We start from the raw sequence: 23,071 nt of genomic DNA on the forward strand, positions 1-23,071 counted from the left end.
CCCAGCCCTTTGCCACCTCTCCTGGTGACATTGCAGCGACGTGGCCTACTTTTGGGGCCAGATGTTGAGCCTACTTCTTCTGCTCTGGAAGTCTTCATTTGCAGTGTTTGTAAAATCTCTAAAGGAAATCTTCATCCTGATTTTTAACTGTAATTACTTGGCTCTCCTGTCCTTTTTCTTAGCATCTGAGAAGGCCTACTTTCAGTTCAACTCCTTTAGGATCCAGTTCTCCCAGCTTGACTGTACTTCCTCGGAAGCTGTCCAGGCATCTGACAATGTCTGAAGGTGTCACGTCCTGCTGCTACCGGTCATTTTCTTCTCTTCTCCTTTGGCCCCAGCTCCCTGTCCAGTGATTCTGTTTCTCAAATCAACTATTCACTGTGAGCAAGTTCTTAACTGTTAAATTAAAGAGACACTGTATTGAAATACCGTCTTTTTTTAAAAAAATCATGTACTGCAGAAAAGTTCATACTGCAATTATTGTTGGATAGAATCTTGTCCTCAATAAATAAGGAATGAAGGCACTTAGAAAAGAGACAGCAATGGCTAATGGGTCTGCTTTTCCCTCTAACCACAACCGCGGAAGTGTACTTCTCATTCTAGGGCCATATAGGTGTCTGCTGTAGCGGCCCAGCACTCCAGTATCCCCTTGCTTTCAGTGCTGGTCCAGTATGTGGACCCTCTCTGTTCCGGCAGTTGGGTGTTTGTTGGTGTTTGTAGCCTCTGAGAATGAATATTCATAAGGATGTGGCAGTGATGTTCCAGATCTCTGTTAGGGCCCTGAGGGAATTATTATTAGCTGGGAGGAGAAGGTCGAATCAGGTCAACGTCTCCCGACCCACACCAAAGAACATGAGACCCGGTCAGTTTCACGTTGCCAAGGTGGCATCATTTGGATCCCAGACTCATGCTGTACTTTTCCTGGGATGGACAGCAACCAGACACATGAGGAAAAGGACTCTAGTGGAAATATGGCCAGGTGGCCACCCCTCTTGCCCAAGGCTGCCCAGAGAAGGTCGCCTGTTGACAGAAGGCACGGCACTGATACAGCATTGGGTTAGCAGGATTATTTTTAGCCATCTCTGCCTTTGGTTTTCTTTGGAGGATGCTCGACTTCTTAGATGGGCTCTTTCCCCAGTTCTGTGCCTGGGAAGCTAATTATTCAGTCGGAGGGTAATGAAAGACCCTGCCATCTGTCTGCCGATTTAGTGGCGTGTCAGCACATCCCAAATAGGAAGTAATTGGATTGATCGACACAAAGCCAGTTATTAGACTGTTATTCTCTGATTGAGGACAGCAGGCGGAGAAGCATACGACTGTAGCAAAACTGATCTGGTCTGTCTGTTGTTCCCGGGATGCAGTCTGCCACCCTAAATTCACGGGCTCCGAAAGCCCTAACCAGCTTAGCAATGTTTGGAGTTCCTTCTCTCAGAATTCATCTCTCTGTGTTCTTATTGCAAATCATTATAATGCAATCTAATAAAACACAGTTTGCATAAAGATGGAGCCCATTTGTAAAACTGTCAGCACAGCCACTCTATTAATAGAGCCATTTTAAAGATTTATTGTGAACATATGCCACTTTTTAAAGGGGGCCAGATTGAGAACTGCAGGATTTGAACATGCAAGAATGTGCTACTGGTGATAATTAAAAAAAAAAAAAGCAAGTTATTCTGCCCAAGTCATGTCATCAGACTTGTGCCCTATCCTTACTTTACAGGTCTCATCACCAAATAGGAGTCCTGACGAGATAGTGAAGGACAGTGAGAAGGGCTGGAGCGATGTTAAACAGCACTTGTTTTTCTGAGGTTCCAAGTTTACTGTCCAATGCCCGCGCAGATCTGGGGACACTTCAGGTGGGCTAAGCAGACGTGTGAGTGTGGAACCCAGAACTAGACTCAGGAACTCAGTTCTTCTCGACTAACGGAGAATGGGTCTGACACTTCTTCCGTGTGTTCACAGATTAGTTCGGCCAACCATGACCCTACTTGTTATAACTCCTGGAGTGTCTAGTCCTTGGTGTCTCTAGAGAGAACCGAACAGGAATCCAGCAGGTTTTCATTTATTCAGCAATATCTGTTGAGTACGTGCCATGTGGTGAACACTTTTCTAGGTCTACAGCTAGTCCACTTGGTACTTGCGTGCTAGTTAGGTAGATGAGAGACAAACACATAAGCCAGTACATCTGTACAGTATCAGTTGGTGATAAAACAGAGCAAGGAAAAGTGCCGGAGAGTGATTGTTGTTGTTGTTGTTGTGAAGTGCCGTCAAGTCGGTTCCAACTCATAGTGACCCTGTGTAGGGTTTCCGAGGAGCAACTGGTTAGTTGGAACCTCCGACCTTGTGGCTCAACTGGCCTTGCAGTGTAGTGTTTATCCCACAGTGCCAAACCAGGACTCCAAAGAGTCATGAGGCACTGTTATAGCTGCAGCTCATCCTTGACCATCTTACGAACATCACAGAGTGAGCTGTGAGAAGTGTCTGGCAGCCAAGCAGCCCAAGCAGAGAGGGATCCATGCTGGCAGAGGCCCAGGGTGAAACATTGATGTCGTTCTTGATGGCATTTCTAGAGTGCTACAGTTTTGTAGAGAAGAATCACTAAAAGTTTCGAGGGAATTCCTGCTCAAAGAGACATAAAGTTTATGATGAAAATATCCTGTGATTTATTTAGTTGGTGTAGTTATAAATACACGAGCAAATAAATTCTTGGAATTATTACCTACCATGTATGTGAGGGCTACAGTATTTCAGGCATTGCACTTAAATACATTAGGTGAGTTACAACAACCCTCCAAGGAAAGTAGTGTTTTTCTAGTTTGTGGATTAGAACCTGAGGGCTGTGGAGGTCCCATAGTTAAGTGTCTGAGAGAACTGAGATTCTAGCCCAGGCCAGTGTTCGAGAATAGATTATACCCTTGAGTTCATAATTATTACCCATACACTGGGATCGGAATCAAAGAAATACGGAGACAAATAAAATAGAAGGCAATGAAAGTGTAGTTGGGGAGAAATAATTTCAGAGAAGTGACAGAGTGTAGTAAAGTATGAGATAGGAACCCAACCTTGTGTTCCTTAGACTATGAAAGCTTAAGAGGAGAGGTTAATGGAGACGAGAAACAAGAGGCCTGAAGCTGAGCTTTTGAAAACCTACTGACATCACGTTGATTCCGACTCATGGGGACCCTATGTGGAATTCCCGAGGCAGTAAATCTTTACTTGAATAGACAGCCTCATGTTTCTTCCGCGGAGCAGTTGATGGGTTTAAACTGCCGACCTTGAGGTTAGCAGTCCTGTGTTTATCCTACAGCGCCCCCATTGATCCTTAAGCATTTGAGACACGTAGACTTTAGATAGGTTCTGTTGTAGCATTAGAGTCTTACATGGGTGCTTAGGGTCTTTTACTCCTGTGCCTAAAGGTGAAATCAGGCATTACTGTGATTATCCATGAAAACTATTTCCAGAATTAGAGATGCGCTCCTCGCGTATAGTCATGTTCAGTCCGGTGGGCTAAACATCACATAGTTTGAAGTATTGAATGACAGTCACTCTCACAGTGACAAGATGCTGATGTCATGAAAGGCAGCCAGGCACTGAGTCAGACAGAAAGACCCAGACTCATCTCCCACTTCTACTGGCCCTGGGACATGCTCTCATTGAGGAGTTGGGTTCTTTGCCTTTTCTTTCTCAGCTCTCGTATCATTGATTTCAGGTAGTTGTGGGTGCTCGGCGACTTCACTGATGTGGAATGTTTTCTGGATGAATGACAGCTATAGGGCAGGGAGAATTTGGGATCCTCGTGAAATCTGAGCAAACAAGCATCCTGCAGAGATGTTGGAAATAACGGAGCAGGATCATGGGCAGGCTGTGCAACCCAGAAAAGAGACTTTTATAGATTTGTGCAATGGAAGAGAAAGCCATTGAAGGCTTTCGAAATGGAGAACATCACTGTGTGAGATCTTTGCTGCAAGTTAATCTGGTGGTGAAATGTAGGAAGGATGTTAAAATGGAAATAGGAAAATTCAGTCCCACCAGCCAGAGACGGGTATGAAAATTGTAAGGGAGGCAGATGTGGAGCAGATCTGTAGCCAGCCAGGGAGATGGGAATTGTTTGAGGATAATTTTATTATCCTTTCTTCTACCTTGATCTCATTACAGATTTAAAGGGAACAGGTTAAATGCCAATACAATAAGATTGTTGGTGGCATTAAATTAGGTAACAAGTATGAAAGTGACCTGAGAATTCTAAAGACAAATTGGAAAGGTAATTATGATCTCATCCCTTTTGGATTCTCATAAAATCATGTTTAGATTAAATAAGTAGAGTTATGTATTGCTTGTACATTTGAAAATAAATATATCTCTCAGTGGTCCAATTTCTAGGTATTCTGATTTCTTCTGCATTTTTATAACAACCTCTTCTTCAAGGAAATTAATTCACCGAAGAAGGGACACTCTCTTCTTCCCAAGACCTCAGTTAATTAATTTGGTTCTTTTTACGATACTGTGAATAAAAGATTCAGAACCCCAAGAATACAAGTTTTGTTTCAGTAACCTCTCTTTCATTTTCTTCATAAGGCATTATTCATAATTATATTAAATATAGTTGTGCTTAATTCTTTTTTGTCCTCTGTTAATAAGGGTTTCTCTCTTGCCAACATAAGAATTCAAACACCCTTAAGTTTAAAAAGACATTCACCCGTGGAGATATTTTATGGGCATTCCTTGGTCACTGCTTTCAAGAGTTTGTAAACCCAAATAACTGACTGGGCCGACATCTAATTATAACTCTGGTTCGTGACTTGGAGACTTCAGAGACAGGCATTCTTTATTTTTTAATAGCAGTGCTACAAAAGGGGCTTCAACTTACATATTAACTTGAAGAACAGAATAGTGCAGCCTTGTGGTCACAGTTGACCAAGCCCATCTTTTCGAGGTGAATAAAGAAGTGTTACAGGACAGTGACTCACTGGTTTTAGCTTTCTTAACAATGCTCTGTGTTCCTGTGTTGGCACCGTAGGCTACGCACTGGACTGCTAACTGCCAGTTTGGCGGTTCAAACCCACCAGCTGCTCCTTCGAAGCCCTATACAGGGTTGCTGTAAGCTGGAGCAGACTCAGTGGCACTTAACAACAGCAGTTTTCAAAGGAAGGAGTGAGAGGAGGGACAAGGAAAGCATGCTGGAAAGTGTTCTTCTTGTGGGCTGTGAGCCACATTGGGGGTGGTGGGTGGTCATGTGCCGTGGAGTCGGTTCTGACTCCTAGTGACCCTGTACAGGGTTTCTGAGGCTGTAGATCTTTATGGGAGCAGAAAGCCTCATCTTTCTCCATGGAAAGGCTGGTAGTTTCGAACTGCTGACCTTGAGGTTAGCAGCCCAACTCGTAACTACTATGCTACCAGAGATCCTTATGAGCTAGGCATTACTCACTGGCGATCCCCTTGTTTATGGTCTGTTTCTCATTGAATATGTTGCATTTTCTCTTTATGAATAATCAATAAACCAATTCCCCTCCTTCTACACTGCTGCATACCCAACTAATAAGAGGCATGGTTTCTCGTAACAGCAATATTGTTTGTAATTTCTGAATACTTCTGAAAGTAGAGACTCAGATGAATGAATTGGAGCTTGCACAAATGCAGTTTGTTCCAGCTGTAGTAGGTAGGCGAGCTACAAGCATGCAGTGGTCATAAACACAAGCCCACAGAAAAGAAATATTCCACGGGGCTTCAAAAAGTTTGTGGGAAAATTTCATCATCTTTTCATTCCATTTTTCCATGAACTTTTTACGGCCCCCTCATACAATTTCTTCAAGTTTACTCACCTCAGCACGGCCCTAAGTTAGCTGGTTCATATCATGCTCCTTCTCAGAAAGGATTCATTATACAGAAGGTTGGCTCTTGCATCTGCCCCTACACCGTGCTAGGTAGGTACTGAGGGGACGCCATAGTCAATCAGACAGACACCCGGATTGCAAAGAACATACCGCCAAGGAGGTAAAGGTTGTGATAAAAATAAACGCAAACACAAAAGTATGAATGGCACAAATTCGAGGAGAAAGAAAGTTAAGGATTATACGTAAGGCGGGGAAACACCTCTATGGCCCCGACCACTTCCTAATGAATTTATGTAACATAGTCCCTCAAACATAGCAACCATCATTGTAAGGGCACAGGACCAGCGGTCTTTCATTCTGCGACACATGAGGTCACCCATGACCCAGAGCCAACGCTATGAGTTTTGATTCCACAGAATAGTACTTACCTTTACTATGTTCTGATGTTTTCTATTATGTTCATTTCTTTCTTTGTGTATCTGTTTCCCCTTCCTCTCCTCGTGTTCTGTCTCTCTCATTGCTGGTTTTGGCATTTAATGTTATTTCATAATGTGTGACTTTTTCCTGAGCTTGTGAAGAATAATTTCTATGTTTTGTCCATTTCTCATTCTTAGCATTTAGAGGTGCCTTACAGCAGATGCTTTGTCAGTGAGTGACTAAATGGATGCCCAAATATGTGCATTACTAAGTTTTCTTCCAGTCTAAGGAATAGGACTGGCATGGACCTTGTAGACCTGCCCTGCAGGAAGAAGAGAACCAAAAAACCAGACAGTTTCATTCTCTCCTCTCTGCTGAGATGACTATAACAGGAGAGTCAGTGATATGTTATTGGGAATGAGCCATGTCCTGCAAGTGTGGACAGAACATCTGCCGCCCTCAACTTTCAATACACTTTGTCTTGCTAATGGTCTCTTTTCATTCAACACACTATTGCGGGTTTTTCCTGAAACCATGACTTAAGGAATGAAATCTACCTTCAATTATTTATGGCTTAAATGAATGCAAATATGACTTTCTGGCTTGCTGTGCTGATGCTTATTAATAACTATTTCACTGGGTATTAGGAAGATTCAGATCAACCAAATGAGACTCTTTTTCAATATAAACAAAAGCCCTTGTGTTTCTCGAGACTGTACCAGCCCAATTCTTATGTCTGACTTTCATTAAAGTAAATGAGTATTAGATGGGTGCATTCACAGAACGATGGACCCGGTGGGAACTGCAGCCAGCAGGGATTCTGCTGTGGATTAATCCTCCAGTTAAACCAAATTTAATCTCATTAGCAGGGTAATTGTGCTGTTTGGGGAGATGGCGGGTCAGGTTAAGGAGAAACCCACATCGTCTAATTACTGTCTCATTTTTGTCATTGGAGCATTGTTCTGTGAGGCAAAAGATGCAAATGTTTGTTCCTGGCCCAATTTGTAATCCAGTCTCAGCAAACTCTGGTTCTCCAACAGCTCCTAGGGTGTATGGCATGGTTGTTGTTGTTAAGTGACTCATAGCAACCCAATACAGAATTTCTAAGGAGCATCTGGTGGGTTGAGCCACCAACCTTGCAGTTCCCAGTCCAGTACTTATCCTGCAGCACCATACGAGGAGTCCATATGGCATTGGTGTCCTGCAATAATACCACATTCTGGTCATCCTTTCCTATGGGAAGACACACACTCATAGTGAAGGGTCATGTCCAGAAGGGTGAGTCAAAAATTGTCTGCACTCCAATTATACTAAGACGCACGTCCACAGCTGATGACAACATTGAACATGCACATGAAATGATTCTGTCAAATAGATGAGGCAAATCATTTGCAGATCAGCTGTGGCTCTGCCTATGAAATAATCGCTGACAGACTTGGCTTTTGAAAAGGTTGTGTGAGATTGGTACTGGAACAACTCATGGAAGGGCATAGTTAGGACCTCTACAAACAAAATTTGGACCAATGCGTGAAGGAAGGTGAAAGTTTCTTTAAAAAAAGATCATTACTAGACTAGCATTCATGACTGTGAGCCTGAGAGTAAACAGCAGAGAATGGAAATCTCCTCTATCATTAACCAAGAAGAAGTTCAAAAGTAAATCATCAGCTAGAAAATTGATGCTGTACAGTTTTCTGAGATTCTCAAGGGCCAGTATTGGAACACTTTCAAGATAAAGGTTCAACAATCCACAGTGCTCACTCATTACAGTGAGATGCTCACTGAAGAGCTGAAGCCTAAACTTCAGATGAATGCAGAGGACTGCTGTCCAAGGGCCTTGTGATCTTGCATGACAATGCACATCCACATACCTCTGTCCATACTGTTGACACTCTGTGAAAACTTAGTTTTGAGGTATTAAAGCAGCCTCCCTGTAGTCTTGATCTTGCTTCATCAGACTGTTACCTGTTTGGTCCATGAAAGCAACCCTTTGAGGATGAAGATTCCCCTCTGATGAAGAAGTGAAGACAGCAGTGTATTTGGCTTGCAGCGTAGCCTAAAACATTTTTAAATAAGAGAATGCTTGTTTGTTGACAGATAGACAAAGTGTATTGAAAAGCAGGGTGATTATGTTGAAAATGAAGTACTTGTCTTTAAAAGGTGATTGGAATTCATTCTCCACTCAAAGTCTGGGTAAGTTTTGGCTCACCCTCATAGACATGCATTTTTCCCATGCATGTTTCCAGCTCAATTCAAAGAGCCAAGTGTTGCCAGTATTTTAAACTTGTTCAGAAGTCTTACCCAAACTCCAAACCAGTTTCTTTGAAGTCTGCTCTGGCTCAAGGTGACTCCATCAATGTCAGAGGGACACTTTTCAGCGGCTGATTTTTCAGACGTAGAACTCCAGCTCTTCCTTCTGAGGTGCCTCTGGGTGGCCTCAACCTGCTAACCTTCTGGTTAGCAGCCAAGCATGTTCATAGGATGTAGTAGTTCTACAGGAATCCCCAAACTGCCAGCTTATGTAAAATTTAGTTGTGAAAAATAACACCTTTATTTCCTTCTGCTCATTGGGAAATGTTCTAGAACCACTGAGCCTGTGACTCCTACAGTACTTTCTTTTGTATTTACATGCATCTGGGACTCTGTCTTCTTCAGAATGAGTTATCTGGTGGGCTAATTCGGAGCCAGATCTAGGTTTAAGACACACCTGAAAAGTTGATAGCAGTGTGACCTTCAGCAAAGCAGTTATCTTGTGTGGATTGCAGTTTCCTCTGATGGATACAGAAGCAGTGCTCCCTGCCTTGCAGCCCCAAAGCAGAATGAGGCTCAAGTCTGAGAGGCCTTTCTAAGCTCTGATTGGCCCTGCAGACAGGAGGGCTCAGCCTGCACCCACTTGGCTTCTTTGACTTGGCCTCCCCAGCAGCTAGGGCCCACCTGGCACCAGTCAGTGAACGCGGGTTGAATTAATCCATATGTGAGATACTTCAGAGGTTTACTGTCATGTTCCAGGTAGTTTCTGGGATTTCACATGACTGATGCTTGTCAAGAATTTGTCAAAATTCAACAGTAATATGACTGCTACTTGCATACTTTTTCAAAAGAGACCATGAATAAGCCTCACATGAGAAAATGTATTGGCAAGGATGAACAGACGTCGTATACCTGGAATGCCAAAAGGCTGAAAGCAAAGCCAACTCTGGTGCCCATGGCTGTCAGGCCTGTGACTGTTCATTGTTGGCCTCCTAGAAATGGGCAGTGATGTACACGACCATATTGAGAATGAGTCATCAGGGGGACTGGCTGTACCACTATGATGGTTTGGGGTGGGTTGTTTTTTTCCCCCCTCATATGTGTTTTATATGATGCCAAGTAGTTTTCTGAAATAAATTTTTCCCATTAAGATGAATTTTTCCCATATCTGTGATATGAAGAAGAAGCATATATTCCTTAGGCATTTTTATATTGCCTTGAAAATACAAAATCTCTCTTGGATGAAACATTGGATCTAAAATCAACAACAAAAAAATGTACAAGCTACTTCTAGGCTTTTTCTATCTCTACCATGTTCAACTGCAATTACTAGCAACGAATTGACCTTCCTGGGCCCAGTTGCCTGCTCCCAGACAAGACTCTTGGGCAACTTCTCTGTGTTTCATATTTGTGAACAGCAGGATCCAGAGAAATATCAGTTCTGTAGGAAATGATAGTGTAGTCATTGAGAGTCTTCAATAGGATCTAATTTTTCTTTACAAAGGCTGTGTGTTCCTTCACTTAATACCTGTCAACTGAAGGAACTATCAGACAGGAGAGTCTTTTTTCTGTATTTTCCCATGTACAAATGTAATAGTCTATACTTTTCTGTGTCTCTGATCTGTGAGCAGAATTTTTAGCTCTGACTTGGCCTTAAACCCCCACCCCTGCCATCAAGTCGAGTCTGACTCACAGCGACCCTCCATAGGGTTTCTAAAGCTGTAAATCTTTATGGGAACAGGAAGTCTCTTCTTTCTCCTGTGGTGTAGCTGGTGGGTTTGAACTGCCAACTTATGGTTAGCAGTCCAGTGCTTATCCTACAGCACCCCCAGGGTTCCTTGATTTAATTTACCCTTGATGGAGGAGTGAAAATGTGAATAAAATGGAATGCTAGCATTGATAAAGTCTTTAGTAACTATCTAATGAATGGAGCTATTTATGAAACAAACTGTAAAGAAATAAATGATTCTTGGATGCCCCTGGAAGGGAAAATAGGATGATACTAGGAAGACACAGACTAAGATGGCTTAAAAAGTGTTTAGCTTAGTTCACTTTTGATACCATGCTGGTGTTTCTCCAACCAGTGTTTCCATGACGGAACCTCACAAGGGTGACAGGACAGTCGCTGCTTAGTGCTGTCAAGTCGGCTCCAGCTCATAGTGACTGTGTAGGGTTTCTGAGGAGCAGCTGGTGAGTTTGAACTTCCCACCTTGTGCTACCCAGCCCAGTATGTCTCCTACAGCACTATAGCAGGACAGTTACTGTTGTTAAGTGCTATTGAGTCAATTCCAACCCATAGGGTGACTGTGTATAGGGTTTCCAAGGAGCCGCTGGTGAGTTTGAACTGCCAACCTTACGGTTCAAACTGACTTTGCAGTCCAGTGCATTAGCCCACAGTGCCACACCAGGACAATAGATGGCTAAAAATGAGACTAGAAAGAAGATCATCACTTCCGAATAGGGGGCACTATAGGAGGTAAATTTGAGGAGAACTTTGAACCATCCCTGAAAACTAATATTGTTGCAAGATACTTAATTATAGAACTAGGTCTGGCAAAGTATAGCTATTGGAGGAGAGGAACACTGATAATGTGAGAAAACTGCCATGGCTTAATTGAAATAATTAATTAGTGAGAAAAAAGGAGGTACAAGTACAAAAGTTTGTTGTAGTTGTTGTTGTCAGGTGCCATCGAGTCAGAAGCGACTCATAGCGACCCCATGCACAGCAGAATGAAACAATGTCCGATCCTGGGTCAACCTCACTACCGCTGCCACACTTGACGCCATCAATGCAGCCACCTGGCCAATCCATCTCATTGGGGGTCTTCCTCTTTTTTCTGACCCTCCATCATACCAAGCATGATATCCTTTTCCAGCGACTGTTCCCTCCAGATAATATGTCCAAAGTATGAGAGACGAAATTTAGCCAGCTTGGCCTCAAAAGTTTAGGAGGCAAGAAATGTCTAGAACTCACATCATACATATGGGTTAGGAGAGATCGTGCAATCGTTTTTAAGTGCTTTTTCCTCAAGCACTTTGCATTCAGATTGGCAGTTAATCCAGTGATAATAAACATCAGAATTGGATGAGAAATCATCATAACTAAGTTCAGAAGCAAGCTTAGCTGCCAAGTAGCCATACTCATTAGAGGTGATTCAAACTGAGTTTTCCAAGGCACTCATTTATTAAACACAATGAACTGCATCCTATCAGGAAACAGTGAAGGAGAGACCCAAGTGGCTGGCCTGCCTCTTCCAGCAAACATACAGTGATTTCACTTCACCAGGCATGTGATGCATGTTTTGAGACATGAAATACAAATGTCTGATACTTAGTTGGAATCATGACTTCCAGTCTTTGACGTCTGTCATGACGCCCCAGTGGTGTTCAGCTTAGGGCATGTTTGCTAAACTTCACATTAGAGAATAAAGGACCCGGCTTTGACTTGCTAAGAGAGTCCTCTTAAAAATGCCTCCTGTTGATACCTGCAATATAATGCATGCGTCACTCGACATCATAACTTCCTCCTTTGTTGTTGTTTTGTCTTTCAACATCTCTGTTCTTTTTTCACCTTGCTTAGCCAGCCATATTGATTCCCTAAAAGAGAGCCTTAAAAGGATCTGTACATTGCCACACCTTTAAAAAGCAAACTCAAGTAAGTTGTATTATTGATGTGTAATAGTGCCATTTATTACAACATTTATTAACTGTGCTCCCATGCTAGACATATAACATTAGTTGTTACAGATATAATTCAATGATGTTCTAAGTACAGTTCCTGCTCCCAATGGACTTAACTAGTAGAAGAAAGAAAGCACATAGGTAAAGTAACTAATGCTGCATAATGAAGGACTTAAAGTAGTTTAAATAGAAAAGTTGTTTCAGGAAGTTAGGGACTACCTTATGAGTGATTTAGCTTTGAAGGAACAGTATGGTGAAAATGATCATTTTAGCTTTCACTTTAACTAATGTGTCAGGATCAAAAATACACAAAGATAGACTAGAAGTAAACCAAATAAACCCGAGGAGAAAAATCAGTGGCGCTAAGAAAAGGAAAATTGCCAGGTGTATACAGAAAATCGTAAGTACTTTGTTGGTGAGTAGATGTGAAAATAATGCTAGACTTACTTCTTGAGTACCTACTAGATACCAGGCAGGCACTGTGTGTGGGGAACAAAAGACAGTGTCCTCTCTCAAGATGCTTACAGATTAATAGGGGATTTGTTCTTGCTGAGTGCTGTCGAGTCGGTTCCAACCCATAGCAACCCTGTACAGTGTTTCCAAGGAGTAGCTGGTGAGCTTGAACCACCGACCTGGCAATTCAAATGGCTTTGCAGTCTGGCGCATGAACCCCCAGCGCCATACGGCCCCCTTAATAGAGGATGGTGGGCCTGCTGTGCTGTGGGAGCATAGGGTAAAGGACATCGAACCCAGACAGACGGGAGTAGATCTCCTGGAAAAAGTGACGTTTAAGCTAGCAACTGAAGGGCAGGTGACAGTTGTGAACAGAGGTGTGGGGAGAATGTTCTAGGTAAATGCACCAGCATGTGTGATGACCTGAAGGCAAGAGAGAGTAAGGCATGCTAACGGAACTGCAGGTGTTTAGATAGTCTGTGCTTTAGTGAGATGATCACAGTAGCAGAGGCTTAGCTGTGCTGATGTTCGTTCCCTTACTCACCCTGGGGGAAATCATCTGGGGCCAGTGAGGTTCAAAGAGTCCATAGTATAGAGACTTACATGCTGTAAGTCTAAATGAAAGTCATTCACCCTCTCTGTGCCTTCGTTGTTTTATCCAAGTGGCAATTATAACAGTTCTTCCTAGAGTTGTAAGGAATAAGTAAAGCAAAACATGTTGTTCTTAGGTACTGTCGAGTCAGTTCCAACTCCTAGAGACCCTCTGCACGAAAGAACGAAACACTGCCCCATCTTGCCCCATCCTCACAAATGTTGTTGTGTTTGAACCCACTGCTGTTGTGACTGTGTCAGTCCATCTCGTTCAGGGGGTTTCCTTTTTTGTGTGGACCCTTCTCCAAGGAATGGACCCTCCCGATAACATGTGTGAAGTATGGGAAAGGAACTCTTACCATCCTGCTTTCTAAGGAGTGTTCTGGCTGTACTTCTTCTTTTTTTTTTTTTTTTTTACATTTTCCCCATAAAGTTTATTTATGTTGTTGTTGAGAATGTACACAGCAGAACATACACCAATTTGACATGTACAATTAGGGACAATGATTATATTTTTTGAGTTTGGCAATCATTCTCGTCTTCCTTTTCTGAGTTGTTCCTTCCTCATTAACATAAACTCACTGCCCTGTAAGGTTCCTATCTAATCTTTTGAGTTGTTATGGTCCATTTGATCCCACATAGGTTTTTTTAAAAGATCATAATGTCCAAGGCAAATTAGTTAATGCAAGTATTGTTCAGATTTAAGATGATTTAGGGACTTCTCCATTTTCATTTGGTTTGAAATTTAAAGGTTATCCCAGGGCAGTAGTACCAGTTGTTCATCTATCTGGCTGTACTTCTTGCAACACAGATTTGTTTGTTCTTACAGCAGTCCATGGTGCTTCTGATATTCTTCTCCAACACATAACTCAGCTGCATCAATTCTTCTACAGTCTTCTTTATTCGTGGGCCAACTTTCACATGCTTGTGAGGCAGTTGAAAATACCATGGCTGAGTCCCTAAAACAGTGCTGGTGCATAACTAACACAATTAAACTGTCAGCTAATAATCTCTTCTGTTGCCCACTTCCATCAGGGGTAGGATGGAGACGGTAATGTTTTGAGAATTAAATTATCTGTATAAAAGCTCTTATAAAGAACAGGACATGGTAAGGGTTCAATACAAAAGGGAAACACGAAATGAAAACATCATGGAATTTTCCCATGATCTTTTTGAAGCCCCCTCATCCATGTGAGCACTCTTTAATGCATGATTTCTTGGACAGCTCCTACTGACAGGTAGATAGAGCTGACAGATTTTCTGTGTTTTACATTGTTGTTGTTGTTAAGTACTGTGGAGTTGGTTCTAACTCATAGAGACCCTGTACAGGGTTTCCGAAGCTGTAAATCTTTACGGGAGCAGAAAGCCTCATCTTTCTCCTGCGGAACAGCTGGTAGTTTCAAACTGCCAACCTTGCGGTTCACAGGCCAATTCGTAACCACATTAGACTATCTTAAAGCCAAACTGATGCAGCACACCTAAAATAATGAACCAAATATATAAATTCCCAGGGAATCTGATAGACATTTTAGTAATGAGTAGCAATACTTTTTGGAATTCTTTCCTGACTGCTCTGTATTTTATGAATAAGATCCATTGAAAGCATGTAGACAGAATTCCAGGCCTATTTGAAAAGGAGCTCTGGTAGCATAGTGGTTACAAATCGGGCTGTGAACCTTAAGTCCAGCAGTTCGAAACTACCAGCTGCTCCACGGGAGAAAGATGAGGCATTCTGCTCCCATAAAGATTTACAGTCTTGGAAACCCTGTACAAGGTCACTATGGGTCGGAACCAACTCGACAGCACTTAACAACAACAACAACAAATTTGAAAAGCAGGATTATCATAATTTCGTCTTTGAGTTTGAGTTCAGTGACCCTTGCCCCTTCGTTCAGTCACATGTGTATGTGTGCGCATCTCAGTGTGTGAAAAGGATTGCTTGATATTTGGAATTAGCCTCTGAGGCCCTTCAATTCCCAAATTACAAGCTTAAAAAATTCCAACCACCATCACTTTCTAGAGGTTCCTTCATTTATCCCAAAGTGCTTTTTAGTCTAATGGGAGTCCTAGTGTGGCACTGTGGGATAAAGCAAGGTTCAAAGCCACCAGCTGCTCCTTGGAAACCCTCTCCAGGGTTGCTGTGAGTCAGATCAGACTTGTCAGAATTTAAGAACAATGTTTTAGTCTAAAGGGAGCACCTGAATGTCATCACCCTTCACTAACAATGGGCTCTTGGCTCGATTTCCTAAAGTCTGATGCCTTGATGGGCCTGCAGAGTCTGAATCCTGTAGCTGTTATTCTGTTTTCCCTAATTCTGCCTCTCTTTGGGTCCTCGGTATGTATCTCATTCACCAGACATAGGTGTGCCCCTGTACCTTTTATTGTTTCCTCAGGGCAGCTTATGAACGCCCAGGGGTGTGGGCTGGAAACCTGACTGGTCTCCCTAAAGATGAGCTTATTTTGCACTTTCATTGAGAAAATCTCATATACAAAAGGCCTACCTTAAGCAAAGTATCTGCTGTTGGAGAAGAGGCTCCGCCCAATGTGCCAGCTACTCCTTCCTAAGAGTTAAGAGGCCAATGTTCTCTTCAAGAGCACTCACCTTGATGGATTTTTCTGGGGCTTTCATGTTCCACTGATTTAGAGTCTTAAGTATGCCTGTGTCTGAAGGGATCCCTTGTAAAGCATTGCTCAATAATTGTTCTCCAGTCAGATAATCCACAGAAGCCAAGCAGATCTCGCATGAGTTCTTCTGAGGTGCCGCTCCTTCTATGTTGTTGTTGTTGTTGTTGTTGTTAGGTGCCATCATGTCAGTTCCGATTCATAGTGACTCTGTGCAGCAGAGCGAACACCCACCAGTCCTGGACCATCCTTTCAATACACTTGAGCCCACTGCTGCTGCCACTGTGCCACTCCACCTCTTTGGGGGTCTCCCTCTTTTTCACTGACCCTCCACTTTACCAAGCAGGATATCCTTCTCCAGAGACTGCTCACTTCTTATAACATGTCCAAAGTAAAGAGAAATGAAGTCTGACCATCTTGGCTTTTAAGGAACATTCTGGTTGTACTTCTTCCACCATAGACTGTTTTTTTTTTCTGGCAGTCCATGGTACCTTTAATATTCTTCTCCAACATCATAACTGACATGCATCATATCCTTCTGCAGGGACTGGTTGCTCCTGATAATGTGTCTGAAGTATGAGAGACAAAGTCTGGCCATCCTGGCTTCTAAGGAGCATTCTTGCTGCACTTCCTCCATCACATATTGGTTTATTCTTTTGGCAGTCCATGGCACTTTCAGTAGCCTCCTCCTGTAAGAAGACTGTAGAAAAATTGATGTATTTGAGTTATGGTGTTGGAGGAGAGCTTTTAATATCTGTACATTTATATATGAGAGGACTTGAGAAAGTTGGTGGAAAAATGGAACTGAAAGATGGTGGAATTTTTCCATAAACTTCTTGAAGCCCTCTTGTATAATCCGAGTTATATGATGTCATTAAATGTTTATCTGTTAAATGTGAGGCTAGCCTAGTGGCACAAGGGTTGGAGTATGCGTGGCACCATGTGGCCCTAACTTGTAATACTCCTGACTACTTAAGGAGACCATCCGCAGGCCTGTAAATGTCATGAGGTCTTTCACATAGAAATATTGGGCTAAAATGAAGAGAAGAAGATGATTCCGATAACAAGATGGTCCTCAGTGCTATGATACAGTGGAAGAGATTCGGAGCCTCTTAGTGCTGGGAAGCATGGTGCATCTCGGCAGAGAGTCAAGACCAGAGAAGAAGCTGGGAATGGAATGATGGGGGATTCTGCAGAATCCAGAGGCCATAGGAGTTTGTCACTTCTTTCTACACGTTCTCAGCCATGGGCTCTAGAGAAAAATCCCCAAGCCTTCCAAATAGTACTGTGTACATTATTCAACCTAAACTACCACAACATATGTGGGATCATTTACAGCCAAATAGGAAAGATCAGTGTGAGAAGAATGAAAATGTTGTAGGCCAGATTATAAATAAAAGTAAATATGGAAACTTCCCAGCAGTGACGCATTACTTATAAGCATCACGAGTGAACTCCTTGTGCTTACACAGCCACAGCTCTGAACTGGGGATTTCTGGAATTGGTTCCTGAGATTTTGTGTTTGAGTTTTTGGAACAATGATGTTGCCTTGTGGTTGGATCCACATCATGCATCTTTGACAGGAAGGGCAGATAAGTGACGTTGTTTGTTCTTCCCTGCATCCTCTCAGTGACACGTGATGACAGTTTGGCCCATTGTTGTTGACACTGGCCATCTCATTTTTAAATAAAATTCATTGGGGTAGGCATATAAGAAATATTTATTTACTTTGAGCAACTTTTTTTGTCCTGATGAGTAAACATCATAGCTTTCATGTTGTGGTTGTTAACTGTCAATGAGTTGGTTCTGACTCATAGCAACCCTACGTAGGGTTTCCGAGGAGTGGCTGGTGAGTTTGAATTGCTGACCTTGTGGTCCAGTGCACCACAAAATATGGCCAAGGTCCTCTGTGGTCATGAATGTTTCCAGCTGTAGCAACCCCAATTCTTGACTGAGATGAAACGGAAGAAACGGAGCTCACGGTGAACTGAAAATTGATATGGAGCCTGTGCTAAGCAAGAGGCTTTGCAAACCAGAAGCTTGGGAAACTAGAGTGAAATTTTAATTCATTTATAATTTCCCTGGATAGACGTCAACTCAAGATGCAATTTTTTTGGAAATTACTAAGTGAAATCAGTGCTCATGTTTGCATTCCAAAGGACACAAACTTATCACAAGACAGAGTAAGTTAAAAATAAGTAAATGTGTGTGTGTGTGTGTGTGTGTACATATATAGGAACTGCAGAGGTACTTGGTTTTAGAAGCCCATTAGTTGGTGACAATTGAAAAAGAAAATCTCCAGCTTAAATATTACAAATAGCAATGGTGGGAATCATGAAATAAGATCCATGCTTGACACATTCACATGCTGTGAGAATCGGTTGCCTGCTCTCATTATTTGTCTCTTCGGGATCCCACTGTAGGAGGCTGGTCTGAATCCGATGCTCTATGTACGGCATGATGTAGATCCTTTACTTTGATTCTCATTCTCGCTTTTCCACTCACCCAGATGTACTTGTGCTTTGTGTTCACCTGCTCATGGTTTCCAGGGACAGGAAGTCCCCAGCGGGAAAGCACTTCACAAGATTAAATAATACACTTTTGACAGGGTTCCATCTGTGTCCCAGCTGAACTTTGAAGTGTGAAGTGTATGTCCTTTCCTAATGAGATTTCTTTTTCACCATTAAAAATCGAATGTCTCCTTAATTCCATAGAGCCGATTAGGAGCATTGTTGGAAAATGGGGCTTTTGATGATTCGCCGCTGTACCCTGGACTCTCCCTCTTGCCTCCCATTCAACAGATCATTTTAAAAATACTTACTAGGTGAAAAGAACCACACAGTAGATGGTGTGGGATGTATTTTGAGGAAATAAAATATAGAATCACCCTTGAAAAATACTGAGGATCCACTCCCAGCATTTTAACTCATGGAAATTATCATCCAACAGAAGTAAAATGAAGACATTCCTATAGATTTGCCTATACTCAAACCAGGAGGACGCATTGTGTTCTCTAATTGGAGTCCTGCTGTGGCACGGATAAGCACTGGACTGCTAACCACAAGGTCTATGGTTCAAACCCACCAGCCACTCCTATACAGGGTCGCTATGAGTCAGATCGGACTCAGCGACTCATAGCAACAGCAGCAGTAGGTGTTTGGTTTAATAATATTGTGCTCATTGATGTTGTTAAGTGCCTTCAAGTAGATTCCCACTCATAGTGACCCTGTATAGGGATTTCAAGGAGCAGATGGTGAGCTTGAACCACCAACCCTGCAGTTCAAATTGATATTATGGTCCAGCACATTAACCCACAGCGCCACACCAGGACTCATTGTTGTTGTTGTGAAGTGCCATCGAGTCGTTCCGACCCACAGCGACCCTGTAGAGGGTTTCCAAGGAGCAGCTGGTGAGCTTGAACCACCAACCTTGCAGAACTAATGACTTTGCAGTCTGATGCATTAGCCCACAGTGCCACCCCAGGACTCCCAGGACTCATTAGCATGAGGGAATTCATCTATAATGCCCAAGGAAAGTCAGAAATACTTCAGGGAGCAACCATATTCCACAGATTAAAACACCAGGTGGAATATGGACAAGGACTACGACCACTCTTCTATGAGCAGTGGGGTGGGTGGTAGGGGTTGAGTGCTGTGGAGTTGGTTCCTACTCATAGTGACCCTGTATAGGTTTCCTGAGACTATAAATCTTTATGGGAGCAAGACAACTTCATCTTTCTCCCACGGAACCTCTGGTGGTTTTGAACTGCTGACCCTGAGGTTGGCAGCCCAGCTTGTAACAACTACACTACCAGAGCAACTCTAATGAGAGGTAGCTGTTAACATTTCTTGCTCTCTGTTTTCAGTCTTCTGTTTAGACCCCTAGTCTACCTTTGAAGAGAAGAACATTTTTGTTAGCTAGAGCATGCCCTGCTTTCAGGAAGTATAGATTATAGTCACACTCAGTTCATGTCGCGTCAACTCCAACTCATGGTGACCCCGTATGTGTGAGAGTAGACGTCTGCCTCATTGGGTTTCAATGGCTAAGGTCTTTCTTCTAAGGTGCACTCAGACCTCCAGTCTTTGGGTTAGCCATTGGAGGTGTTAACTATTTGCATCATCCAGGGGCTGTCACGTTGAAGTCCAAGAGCCTGTTAATTATTGTATTCAATACTTGATTCAACAAGGCTCTCCTGTGAGTATGTTTGGTACCAGACCCTTAGATGAACACTATATATATATTTGGCCCCTGTCCACATAGGGCGTTGCCTACTGACCATTGGTCATTCCTGCATCTGTTTGTTGCTATGATACTTGAGTATTAAACTGTTGCTCTGAACTGCTGATCATAGCTGACTGCTTGGTAAAGTGAGGTGGGAAATAATCATTAACTACGTCACACTTTACGCTCGTCACCTCCACCCTCGTCAGTGCTTACATCACTCTGAGTCCTTGTGGTACAGTAGCTCATCACTTGGCTAATAACCAAATGATTGGTAGCTCAGGGTCCTGGTGGTCTGCTCCGGTAAAGATGACGTCCAGAAAGCCAAAGCCCATGGGGTTGCCATGAGTCAGAACTGGACCTGACAGCACACAACATCAGTCATTTGTTAGTTACTGTGTGTCAATCTCTTTGCTGAGTGCTGAGGTTGTGTTCCCTCATTTAGACATCACAGCAGCCATGGAAGGTAGGTAGTATCTGACGTCAACTTTCAGGACTATTAAAGTAAGGTTTGAAGAGGCTGATCAAGTTCAAATCTCTGCCATATATACTCTAAATGCTCTTCTCTTGACCTCTGTGGTCCTACATCATTCCTTCCTGCATAGTACAGTTCACTTCCTAATGTTTCTAGGTACCATCAAATTGGTTCCAACCCACAGAGAACCTGTGTTCAATGAAACATTGGATGGTCCTCAGAGTTGGTGTGTTTGAGCCCACTGTTGCCGCCATTGTCAATTGAGCTCATTGAGAGTCTTTCTCATTTTCACTGGTCCTCTACTTTACCAAGCATCCATCCTTCTTCAGGGACTGGTTCCTCCTGATGACAAGTCAAAAGTACCTGAGATGAAGTCTTGCCATTCTTACTTTTGAGGAGCATTCTGCCTATATTTCTTTGAAGACAGATCTGATCTGTTTCATCTTCTGGCAGTCCATGGTATATTCAACATTTCTTCACCCACACCATAATTCAGAGGCATCAACTCTTATTCTGTCTTCCTTATTTATTGTCTAGCTTTTGCATGCATACGAGGCCATTAAAAAATATCATGACTTCATAATCCTCAAAGTGACATCTTGGCTTTTTTATACTTTCAAGAGGTCTTGTGCAGCAGATTTGCCCAATGCAATGTGTCATTTCATTTCCTGACTATTGCTTCCATGGAAGTCGATGGGGGGTGGGCGTCCAAATAAAATGAAATCCTTTCATCCCAGAAATCTGCAAAGAACACTTCCTATTTTGTGTCCTTTCTCCCAAGAAAGAGCAGCTTGTCTGTTGAATGTAACTGCTTCCTATCTTTCACTAGCGTGAAGGAGGGGCTTCTGGGACAGCCCATGTTGTTCTCTTTCATTCTTACCCACATGTACCAGGCTTTCTGCACAGTGAAGTCCTTCCCAGCTTTGAAAGCACATCTGGGGACATGCTGCATGGGTCCCCTCCGGGAGTAGATGGCAGCATCAACCTGGTTGTGTCATCTGAGACTGATGTATGGGCTTTAGGGAAGAAATGGCGTGTATGTGAAATAAATCACTCAGTCAGGAGGGGTGGAACCACTCCAGCCATGCAGAGCACAGAGATTCCCTATTTTAGAGATGCCAAAGAGAAGGAGAAAACATGGATACCGTACAACCTCCTGACACTGTTTGGGAGCAGGGTGCCTAGTAAAACTGTTTTCCAGTAAATGCTGAAGATTTTGAAAGCATCAGAAGCTGTTCTGTCTAGATTACTCTTTTCCTCTGCCTCTTTGAGATGAATAGTGATTCTCGTGATTGATTCTATAATGTTAAAAAATAATACAGCAGAATGTTGAGTCATTTAGCAAATTAACACAACTGGTTTTCTATCAAAGTTCAAGCAAGTCAGTCTGAATGCATGTGGAGTTGGCCTTGGGATTTCTCTGAGGTGGATGGGGTCTCAAGGATTACTGCAGTGAGCTCTGAAGATTTTAACCATGGCCTTGCTTAATGAACTGCTTTTACATCTCCATTTTTTCCCTCCCTTTTGCCACTCAGTCTCTTTGTAAAGATTAATTACATCTTTTTGTGTGTGTGTGACATGACTTTAATTCTCTTGCTATTTTGATAACATGAATTAAGAGACTTTCTACTGTTTCTCTTTGCTTCTTTCTTGAATTCTTTGTGATGCTCTTGTATGCACTTCCCCCAGTCCACACACACACACACACACACACACACACACACACACGAAGGTAATGCAGTTGTTTGCATGGTGATATAGAACATGTACAATCTGCCCTTGGGTTACAAATGTGTCAAATTTGTATGGCAGTCGACACCCAAGACGAAAACCTACTGCCACCCAGTCAATTCCAGCTCATAGCAGTCCTGTAAGCAGAGCAGGAATGCTCAAGAGGGCCCCCGAGGCCATAGGTCTTTACAGCCACAAACTGCTGAGTCTGGCTTTCACAGATCCACTGATGGATTCGAACCACAACCTTTCTGGTAGCAGCCCAATACTTAACTCACTGTGCCATAGTTAGGTGCATATCTGATGTCGTCTGTTAGATGTTTTTCATATAGTGTACCTTTCTATGCATAAAAAAATTACCTTTCATAATCCAGGGACTGCCTGTAATGCATTTATTTACTAGTTAAAGGAAACTTGTTATTAGGTTAAATAGCTCACCTTAAGGAATGTTTATACATTTGAACCTTAAATGGGGTCTAATTAGAAATCAAGTTATGAAATATAGCTTCTGATATGTGTAGGTAATTTTAACATTTTTTATCTAATTGTGCTTGCTTGAGTAGGAATTACATTTACATCTTTTAGAAATCATGCCCACCTTTGACCGGTCCTACTATTAGCTATTTTGTTTTTGTGAATCTTCCCAGGGTATCTGTATGCTGAAATGAACAAAGGAGGTCATTTCTTTCCTCCCCTCAGGCTAGTGTTAAGTGCCGTCGAGTTGGTTCCGACCCATAGCGACCCTGTACAGGGTTTCCGAGGGTGTAAATCTTTACAGGAGTAGAAAGCCTCATCTTTCTCC

The 23,071-nt window shown here is 42.6% G+C and overlaps 1 protein-coding gene across 1 annotated transcript in view; it reads left to right on the top strand.

Annotated features, from left to right (window-relative positions):
• EXOC4 (exocyst complex component 4) overlaps positions 1–23,071 on the top strand; it is a 947,076-nt gene that overhangs the window by 632,383 nt on the left and 291,622 nt on the right. The window contains 2 exon segments of the mRNA XM_006861146.1: positions 4,920–4,947; positions 11,716–11,731. Coding sequence (XP_006861208.1) covers positions 4,920–4,947; positions 11,716–11,731 — 44 coding nt within the window.

This window comes from Chrysochloris asiatica, unplaced genomic scaffold (assembly GCF_000296735.1).
Source record: "Chrysochloris asiatica unplaced genomic scaffold, ChrAsi1.0 scaffold00041, whole genome shotgun sequence".
NCBI lineage: Eukaryota > Metazoa > Chordata > Mammalia > Afrosoricida > Chrysochloridae > Chrysochloris > Chrysochloris asiatica.